General features: G+C 51.9%; 2 protein-coding genes across 3 annotated transcripts in view; one reads left to right on the plus strand and one right to left on the minus strand.

Annotated features, from left to right (window-relative positions):
* Positions 1-1704, minus strand: part of ERG28 (ergosterol biosynthesis 28 homolog) — a 6040-nt gene extending 4336 nt beyond the window's left edge. Inside the window, exons 1-2 of the mRNA XM_029911524.1 lie at positions 1537-1704; positions 734-824 (exon numbers count right to left, since the gene is read on the minus strand). Coding sequence (XP_029767384.1) covers positions 734-824; positions 1537-1672 — 227 coding nt within the window. The 5' untranslated portion in view covers positions 1673-1704. The remainder of the gene's footprint in view (positions 1-733; positions 825-1536) is intronic.
* A 2311-nt stretch (positions 1705-4015) lies between these two features.
* The window catches only part of TTLL5 (tubulin tyrosine ligase like 5), a 214163-nt gene continuing 207985 nt past the window's right edge, over positions 4016-10193 (plus strand). For both annotated transcript variants that reach the window (XM_029911515.1, XM_029911516.1), the window contains exons 1-2: positions 4016-4169; positions 9153-9259. In XM_029911515.1, coding sequence (XP_029767375.1) covers positions 4093-4169; positions 9153-9259 — 184 coding nt within the window. In that variant the 5' untranslated portion in view covers positions 4016-4092. The remainder of the gene's footprint in view (positions 4170-9152; positions 9260-10193) is intronic.

The following is a 10193-nucleotide window of genomic DNA, read 5'->3' on the forward strand; positions in this document are numbered from 1 at the left end:
AGCCCCTAGCAAGCTCTCCCTCCTCCCTGAGTTACCCCCCGCCTGCACACAGCCCCTAGCTACCCCCTCCCTGCACCCTAAGCTGTTTTCAAACGTTTTGAGCGAAACCCCCCACCTTTGAGTTATAATTTTTGGTTGCACCCCCCCTCCCAACCCAGACAGGCTGGGTGGCCTGCTGAGGTGAGTCAGGGAGTGGAGGTGGCGCTACCTCGCTGGACTCCGCCATGTGGAGGTGGCTCGAGCCCCACTGGCCCCTGCCCCCCCCCAAATAGAAGTCAAACTATGCCTATGCCCAAGGCCCCTGCCCTGAGGCCTCCCCACCCCTGCTGAGCCCTTCGAGAGAAAAAGGTTGAGAACCCCTGCACTATAGGGCTTAAAAGGCCATGTCAGATCTGGTAATTATTAGCTTGATCTGAGAACTGGGTTCAAGTGACTGGCCTTTCCTCCTGTGATTCAGGGGGCAGTAGTTAAACCTCTTACTCCAAGAGCTGCCCCATAAAGGATATTGGGAGAGCAGTGATTAATCCCCCATCTTGAGCTACCTGTTAAGATGTTTCAAGAGAAGACTGTCTACCCCACCCCAAGAGGGGCCCAATAAGGGGATTTCAGGAAGCAGCTATTGACAACCCCCAGAGCTGCCCCATAAAAGGACAGGAGACAGCTGTGATAGCAGTGACAAGTGAACACTATGGGGAAAAAGGGACACCCCTTCTCTGGTGTTTCCCTTACATACGTCTTGTTGCGGATGTCAATGGCACAGGAGCAGCGAATCACTGATGAGAGCAGAGTCCAGATGCCAAAGGTCCGAGCTTGGAGACCATTCACTGTGCAGAGAAGAAGAAACAGATGAGGAAAATGAATGCTCCCTCCCATGAGCTACCATCTCTGCAGGCTGGGCAAAGTGGTGGAGGGAAGGAAGAACATGAGATCTCCTCCCAGCTAGTGCAGTTACACCCACAGCAAGTAGGAGAGAATAACAAGGTTTCCTAGATGATTAAAGGGCAGCTGAGTGGGTGTTTCTGTAGCTGTTGAACCATGCACCCTTTCCAGAAACCACAGACCTCAAGGGGGAAAAGGAACCACGGCTGGTTCCAGCACTGAAGAAGCCGTACTAAGATCACGGAGTTAAAAGTGCATTGCTGTGGATGCTGAACAATGCTGTCTGCTGCCTGGAACTGCTGAATAGCAGCATTTGCAGGCTTGGTGAGAGGGTGATATCTAGTGCCAACCCTTCTGGAGAAAGGGTTCCAGATCTTGGCCGGCAGGTGACTTAAGGCTGTAGAAGATGGTACAGTGGAGACAGGTTGGCACTCTCCAGAGAAGATGAGGGCTCATTGCTGAAGAAGGGACGGTGCTGGTTGCCCTTGTGAGTTTGGGCTAGCATATGGCTCACAGGAGGTTAAGACCCAAATTGTGGCTCACTTCTGAGATGTGGACAAAAGTCCTCCAGGACCTGGGGCAGGATGTTGATACATGAGGTATAGCTGATATGGTAATGCCTCCTTATGGGCAGGAAGGGCAACCTGGGCTCCTTACCAAGGGTGGGTGTGCCTGTGTACAGCTTCTCGGAGAGGAAGCTGTGATCACGAAAGCTCTGCAGTGTGTTCCCCATTGCAATGATGGACACCATGACCAGCCAGCTGCGCAACACATTCAGAAAACGGCTCATCATGCTCTGGTACCTGCTCTTAGGGACAAAGGCAGGAGATCAGCATCACAAAAGGAAACCACATGGATTCCACCCCCTAGAACGCTTCCACTTAAACCAGGGTCCAGGCTTTTCTACAGAAAGTCACCTTCTCTTCCCACAGATTCCCATAAAGAGACCCGCCCCTACCAGATGAGGCCTACACTACACCCCTCATAATGCAAAGGTAGAAATCTGTATGTCCATCAAAAGGGGATGGAAAAGCATGATGCTGCCTCACTGTGGGAGGTCACTAATTGTCTGGGTCCTGGGCCAAACTTGACCAAGTAGGTCCTGTTCAGAAACCTTTGGTGCAGCCTCTCCACCTTCCTCTCTCCCCCGACTGGCAGCAGCAGCTTGCCACATCACCCCAAACAGAGACGTCTGCAAAACCGATAGTGTATTGAGCTCCCTGTATGGCAAAGCTGGGCACTGACCATCACGATATCAAGCCTTGGACTCCCCCGTTAATGCATCCTACTCGCCAATGCCAGTATAGGGATTTGCACTCCCCGCTCCACTGTCCCAGGGCTGCACCCCACTTTGCTTCCTCCTGTCCCAAATCTCTCACACAAGTCCCCCACCCCCTTTCCGCCCCGACTCCCATCACCTCCCTGTCGCCTTTCCCCAACAGATCCCCCAGCCCAGCCCTCCCACGATCTCCCCCGAACCCCTGCACCGCATCCTCCAACCAACCCTCACGCCACTGCACACCTGCTCGCAGCCCCAGCGACTCCCCACCTCTATGCAGCAGCACCCCTGCCCCTGGATGCTCTGCGTATTGATTGGTTCCCTGTTAGCCCTGCCCCTACTCTGATTGGCTGTTAGACCCATCTCTACTCACACGCCATGTGGATTGATAGGTCACTATACGAATCAAAGACACTAAGGGGGCTCCGCCCCTGCCGCGCGGTGACGTAAAATATGGGCCCAGCCTATACTTCGGGTTCCTCGGTCGCCATGTTGGAGAAGGCGGAAGCTGCAAGCGGCGCAGGCAAGGCGTGCGCTTGCGCCTTGCCGAGTAGGGAGCGCAATGTAGCGTTTGCGCCTGCGCGGCTGGAAGAGCGAAGGTGGGGTGCCGCTGGCGCCTGCGCAGCAGGGAGTTGGGGCGGTTGCCTGCCTGTTGGTTGTTGTAGTAACCGGGGAAGCGTCGGGAGGAGGGAGCTGCGGCCGCCGGGGCTGAGTGGCCCGGAGCTCAGCCCCCCCGGGAAGACGAGGCTGTAGGTACGGGAGGAAGGCGGGCGGGGCCCGGCGCGATCCCAGGGAATCCTGGAACTCACCAGGGTTCCCAGCGGCGGGGGAAGCGGCGGGTGCCGCCTGGTAGCACGGCGGGGAGCCTGGTGTCCCGGGCTCGCTAGCCCCGAGGCGGCTGCGTTCGGCGGGGCCGGCTGGCTGTGTGGCGGCGCCAGGTGCCTCCCCGGAGCGCGGCCGGGCCCCTTGGTGGCAGGTGGGGTCGGGTGAGTGGGCGGCGTGGGGAGGGGCCGCTGCCCTGGGAAGCCCCTTATCCCAGGCAGCCTGTGGTGCCCACTGACCCCTAGGCGTCACCGGGGTGCTGGACTCTCCGCGCATCCCGGACCGACCCTTCTGGCCGGGCTAACGGGGGGAGTCGGAGGTTCCTGCACGGGCAGTGACCAGAGGGCCTGGGCCAACGCGGGTCGGCACCAGACCGCGTGGCGGTCCAGTCCCTCCTTCATAGGCGGTAAAGCCCGAAGTGACCGTCTGAGCTCCTGTATAACCGAGGCCAGAGAACTTCCCCCAGAGAACTTCCCCATGTGCGGAGCTCCAGGGCTTGTTTGACTAAAGCATGTCCCTAGCAGGGAAGCCTTTGAGGAAGAAAGTGCTGAAGTAGCCAGACCTTTTCCAGCTAGTCTCTGAGTCAGGCGCACAGGAAAGTAACTGTCTCCTCTGGGGTGCTGAGTCAGCCCAACTACACTTGGGCAACTAGCCTGGGACTTCCTGCACTGGAGCTGTTAGACCCAGGAAGGGTCTCTCAGGGGATTCTTCATGATGGTTGAAGGCCCCAAAGGAGTATCACTGTGACTAAAAAATAGCAGTGCTATCTATCTCCTGTCTGTGCAGTCAAGTGTCCTGGACTAGTGGCCAGAACCTGATGGTTCAGAGGAAAGTGCAAGAACTGACAGTTATGGAAGTTTCTTCCTGCCTTCTGGCAGCAAGTAGGTTGGTTTATGCCTTGTAGCAGCAGGTTTATATCCCATGTAGATTTGTGTACTGGAAACAGTTGAGGTAGTGTTGAGTTGACATCTGTCTCTAGGCTATTCTGCTTAGTCATATACTCATACTTCTGATGATTATTGCAGGTAGCCGCACTGGCTAGATCCACTGATTCTATATGAAAGGGTCTAAGAGACCACTGTGACTGGGCTGGATGAAAACTCCCATAGGAGATGCCAGTTGGGATGGCTCGGGACCTGGAGGAAACTGGCTCGTCCTCGGAGGAGGAAGAGGTGGAAGAAGGGCCAGAGTAAGTAAAAACATACACTGTGCCTGAACCTTAGTTATGCTTCACCTGGAATGTACTGGGGTCTTTGGAGGATATTTACTTATCTAGTGTGACAGCTGCATTCTCTCTCTCCCCACATCCTTCAAGTCTGTGTGCTGAGTGGGGAAATAGATGGGGTGGGTCTTGGGCTTTTAATAATAAAGAAAGATCAGGTCACATGGTGTGTTGGTAGGTGCAGAACTCTTTGCTTTGGGAAGCCTAAAAAGGTCCCCCTTTCCTGTAGAGAGGGAGTCTCTGGAAAGGGATGAGGCCTTGGCTGTGGGGAGGGATAGCTCAGTGGTTTGAGCATTGGCCTGCTAAACCCAGGGTTGTGAGTTCAGCCCTTGAGGGGGCCATTTAGGGATTTGGGGCAAAAATCTATCTGGGGATTGGTCCTGCTTTGAGCAGGGGGTTGGACTAGATGACCTCCTGAGGTCCCTTCCAACCCTGATATTCTATGATTTCTCTTGCTCCACTCATTTTCTGGCTTCCTATCTATTGGTACATTCTTTCATGACTCACTGGCATCCCCTTCTCACCTAGGGTGGATTCTCTTTGCTGCCATTCAGGGAAATATGGGTAGCCCCCAGTTCTGCTGGCTGCATTTGCTTTGGTTTTCACCTGTGGCAGCACAAGGAATTGCAGAGCAGCCTCTGTTAGGGGGCAAGAGCACTCAAATGCCCTACATATGTTCTATTTAAGCTTAATAGGAACTATGTTACTTCCACTCATCTTTGAGTTCTTGTCAGCCCTAACCCCCAGCTTTGTCTAGCACCTCCTTCCATCTCTGCTGCTCCAGGGTTGTCCATTTCCAGAATGGTGTCCTGCTCCCACATTATCTGAGTTTGCTTTAATAAGCTGGGTTCCCTTCTTTCTCAAAGATCACTCTCAGCATAGCAGGGACTTGGAGGCAAAGGCTTCCCCAAGCTGACCATGCAGAGGGCCTCTACCTATTGCTCCAGACAAAATTGAGCTGGCCAGTTGTCCTCCAACATCCAGGGAAGCGGTAGCAGGGCCCAAGTTTGTGTCCTTCAGTCAGACCACAGTTTGTCACAATGTCTGCACCAAGTGACCAAGGTCATGCTAGGGATGAATGTGAACAGTCGCTTGGAGGATAGTCTGAGCCCTAGTGGTCTCACTGCAAATCCTCAGGGCAGAGCTTAACCTAAAGCCTCTTCCTGCTGTCTTGGCTCTATTCCCACTTATGTAAGGTGCTAGCCTGTGCTCAGACTTGGTGCTGCTGCACAGTGGCCCTGGGTGAGCAATTGAATTCAACTAAGGGTGGGTGGAAGGGTTTTGGGGCCAGATAGGAGGGTTCAGGTGCGAATGGTCTGGTCTGGTGGTGGGAGGGAGCACGGATGGTGCTTGCCTTTATTTAGGGAAAGGAAATATTTGTTTCCCTTTCAAATGCAGCACATTTGGTCTGATACATTGGATGGTCTATGGGGAAAAATGATCTTTTCTATCCCATGTGGGGAGGGGGCCCACGCAGATTACTTCTTTACCTCAGTCTTGAGAAGGTGCCCATATAGGAGCCGCCTTGTGCACCTCTGTCTAGAAATGCAGAAAGGGAGGGTACATAGGTACTTCTCTATGCATTTGTAATCCAAGGGTACAGACAAGTATATCACTGAATGACTTTTTTTTAAAGAGTTTATCACTGGTGGAAAGTGGCAGCCTATTTTAATACTGGGTTGGTGGACAGGTGAGGGAGGGACCACTAAGCCCAGAACTCAACAGATTCAAAGAATGATAAAAACAGGGATGGGGCAGTGTGTATAGGTCACAGGGATCTAGCTGGGGCACAAGCAGAGAATCCTGTATAATGCCCACTGCTCTAAAAAGGAGCCCTTGGAGACTGAATCCTTTGTGCCTCACCCAGTGTGCCTTCCCCCTGCCCTGGACAGAATTCAGATTTTATGGTTCTTTCAATTATCGACCTTTCTCCTGAGATTGTAAAGGTGGAGGGGGGACAGTTGTGTTGGTGGTTTTGTAGACACCTGTTTGGTGGGAATTGCATTGAAGTCATGAATTTATTTCGTATTGGCTGAACCATCTTCTATTGGTCAGAGAGAAGCTTTTGAGCTTACACAGAGCTCTTCCTCAGGTCAGATCTGAAGAAGACGTGTAAGTTCAAAAGCTTGTCTTTCATCAATAGAAGTCTGTCAAATAAAAGATATTACATCACCCATCTTGTCCCTCTAATATCCTGGGACCGACACAGCTATGATAACACTGCATATTGTCTGAACAGATTTTTGGGGTCCACTATCCACCTGGGTGGGATTTGAAGCAAGAATTGGAGGTGAGAGGCTCTATACCCTACCCAATACACTGAGTCGTCATGTATCCTGGAATGAGTTCTACGGTGACCAAGGGTAAACACTTCCAGGGGCAAGGCTACATTAGGAACTTTAAATATTCTCTTCCTAGCACACAGTCTGATGATGCAGGCCTAGCAAACTAGTCGGTATCTGTTGCAGTGTTGTCAGCTCAGACCCTGACTTTAGCCTCACCTAATAGGGATGTTGGTCAGGCAAAACAAACAACATTGCTCTGGCATGCATCTGAAGAAGCTACAAATAATGCCAAAAATCTTACATGCTCTGCATATCCACCCGTCTATATGTGTCTTTCTCTTCTGATTGATCCATGTAGATCTAGAAGATGTTCTACACCCTCCCAGGGTGTTTGCTTTTCTGTAACTATTCATATTTGATTTCCCTTAGCAGTGAGTTATGATGACTCTGAGCTTTATCCACTTAGACAGAATGACAAATTTGCCTTCTGTGCCTTTATATTTACATAATAGCTTTCAGTGTTTTGTGCTGTATTTCTCTTCTGCTGCTTCGTCTTGTCACAGCTCCAGAGGAGTGCCCCCTCTTGGCCAGTCACCAGACTGCTGAATCCATGGATATTTTAATTACTCACTCTGAATGGAGACCTGCCATTGCCACTGTCTTAGGATCTCTGGGCACACTCTTAGGGTGCAGATCTTCTTTCTAGCACTCCCGCCTGAAAGGTGCAGTCAGGTGGTCCTTTGCCCAGTCTCTAGACTCAGTGCTGGCCCCTCAGACTTGCCCTCTCCCAGAACTCCAGTCGGGTGGGTGCTCTGGGCCCACAGTTTGTCTTCAAGGCACATGTGGTAGGTATAACATGTTAAATTTGTTAGTCTCTAAGGTGCCACAAGTACTCCTCTTCTTTTTGCGGATACAGACTAACACGGCTGCTACTCTGAAACATGTTAAATGCAGACACTGTGTACAGGATTCTAAAACAAGTTTTCCTCTCCACTTTCCCACTCCTTGCAGACAAGTTGGAGAATTACTTTCTCCCAGTCCCCAGCTAACCTGCTGAGCATATCTGTTGTCTGGTCAGAGTACAGTAGTTAAAGTTAAGTACGTACCATTGTCCTTAGTCTGGTGTGGACATTCTATAGGTTGTCAGTCCATGCTGGATATGGATAGAGGAGCATTCTGTGATAAAGCAGTTTCACCACTTCAGTATCAAACAGGATTCATAAGTTGTACAGACACATTCACCAGACTGGCAACTCTGGTTGCAGGCTTTTCCCTTCCATGTTCTGGAACTGGCTACCTCAGTGCAGGTAAAGCAGGCCCCTGATCTGCTGATAGATATGGTGCTCCTTCCTGGTGCTGAGCCTTTGAACACATACAAACGTCAGTGTTTTTGCACTGTGATAGTCTGGGGCTTTAAGGCAGTGTCATGTTGACACTGCATAGTGAGATGTGGCCAGTGCTAGGCAACAACAGGGCACTGTCAGTTTAGCCAATCTTAAAGTTACTGTTTGGTACAATACAGTTTCTGCTTCCATTCCTGTTGCCAGGCTTGTCTTGTAGTGTTGTGTTTAGGTACCTTAACAAAAAGCTTTTAAAAAAAATCTGCAAAACCAAAGAGCAGAAGCAAGACTGAGGTGCAAAAGGGCTATGCCCAAACTACCTAGCTAAGGGTTGGACTGAACTGGGATCAAATTGAACAGATTGCAACTGTTCTCCCCTTTTAATAGAGGCTACCGTTCCCAGTATGCAATGTGGCCTGGCTGCTTGGCTCAAAATAGATTATTGGATTCTGGCACGTATAGCCTCCATAGGCTGCTGAGTGGCCATGGACAACCCTGTAGAATTCTGGGCTGCAATCCTATTGTCTTTGACATAAGTTAAAAAGAAAGGGTGCAGATAGCGTCACCCATTGTGTAGAACAATGTGTGATTCCTGTTGCTTGTTTAATTTCTGAGCCCAGGATGCCAGCACAGTGGCCACTTAGTGCACTTGGGAGTACAGATCTGAAGCAAGGCAGCAGTGCACTAGTATGCAATCCTTATACAGTGGAGTGGCTCCTGCTTTGCTTGGGTTGGTGGGGCTAGGAGTGTGGATATAATGCTTGTGCTGTATTCCTCTGTCCTTGGGTGTGGCTCTTGCTTTGTGTAGAGATGTGATTCCTGAGTTCTTTAGCGAAGAAGTGTGAGGCTCCTCTTGGGGAAGTCGTGCAAGTTACTTAACCAGTTAAACTCATATCAATTAAATATAAAAGCCCAAGGTAAAATGAAGGAGGGAAAGAAGAGATGTCAGGAGGAGCTGTCTGGATTGGTTGTGTTTTGGGATTGGTCACGGTTTGTTCTTGTTCTTCTTGGTCAAGCCAGTGCTGTCTGAAAAACATCCCCCAACTAGAAGCCTGTGTTATGGAGGGTGACTGTTCTCCCTTGAATGAGACCTGCTTTGTTCTGGATTGGACCAAAGCAAAAAAGACGGTTTTAGGTTAGGATTTACTCATACTTTAAGCTAGCCCACTTGTGCCTGCATATCACACTTGCAGGCTGGTGTGCAAGCCTGGGAATGTATGACACTGCTGTGGGGGGACTAACCAGGACCCCTTCATAGTGAGTAATCCACTGTGTATGCATGAGGCTCAGTTGCTCTCATGTTGTTAACCATCTCTCTGTTGCAGGGATCACCCATGCATCATGTGGACTGGTGGCTGCAGGAGGATCCCCATATTGGTGTTTCATGCAGAAGCCATTCTGACCAAGGACAGTTACATCCGCCTGATTGGAGGTGGGTGCAATTACTTGTGCCAACTCTAGGCCTGCTGCAGTGAGGAGTGGGGCTGGATAGCCTCCAAGCAGGTGCCTTCCTCCTTTCTGAGATGGGGAAAAAAGAGATGTCAGGAGGGGCTGTCTGGATTGGCCATGTTTTGGGATTGGTCACAATATTTTCTTGTTCTTGTTCAAGCCAGTGCTGGGAGCCACCTGTTTAGAAAACATTCTGCAACTAGAGGCCTGAGTTGTGAAGAGTGGCTGTTCTCCCTTGAATGAGACATACTTGGTTCTGGAATGGACCTAGTTGCCTCTAAATGGTTCATTGACCTGTGTTTGTATTAGAATCTAGATCGGGGTGGGCAAACTACGGCCCGTGGGATTGCCACCGCCGTGGCGCTTGGAGCTAAGACAGGCTCCCTGCCTGCCCTGGCCCCGCATTGCTCCCAGAAGTGGCCAGTACCACATCCCTGCAGCCCCTAGGGGGATGGGGGCAGAGGGCTCCGTGTGCTGCCCTTGCCTGCAGGCACCGCCCCCCGCAGCTCCCATTGGCTGGGAATGGAGAACCGTGGCCAATGGGTGCCTCGGGGGAAGGTACCCGCAGGCGAAGGCAGTGCACAGAGCCCTCTGCCTGCCCCTCCCTCCCCTCCCCTCCCCCCCTCTGGGCCACAGGGACGTGGAGACTGCCTTAAGCCCTGCTACTGCTCAAGGTAAGTGGCGCTGGGCCGGAGCCCGCACCCCAACCCCCTGCCTTGAGCCCCCTGCCACACCCCTCCTGCACCCCTGCACTGAGCCCCTCAGACATCCTGCACCCCAGCCCCTTGCCCTGAGCCCCCTCCTGCACACTGCACTCCCTCCTGCACCCCAACCCCCTGCCCCAGCCCTACATTCATGGCCCTTCATGCAGTTTCCCCACCCAGATGTGGCCCGCGGAACAAAATGCCCCCCCCCCC

The sequence above is a fragment of the Terrapene carolina genome, unplaced genomic scaffold, assembly GCF_002925995.2.
Source record: "Terrapene carolina triunguis isolate 2854851 unplaced genomic scaffold, T_m_triunguis-2.0 Scaffold96, whole genome shotgun sequence".
NCBI classification, from domain to species: Eukaryota; Metazoa; Chordata; order Testudines; family Emydidae; genus Terrapene; species Terrapene triunguis.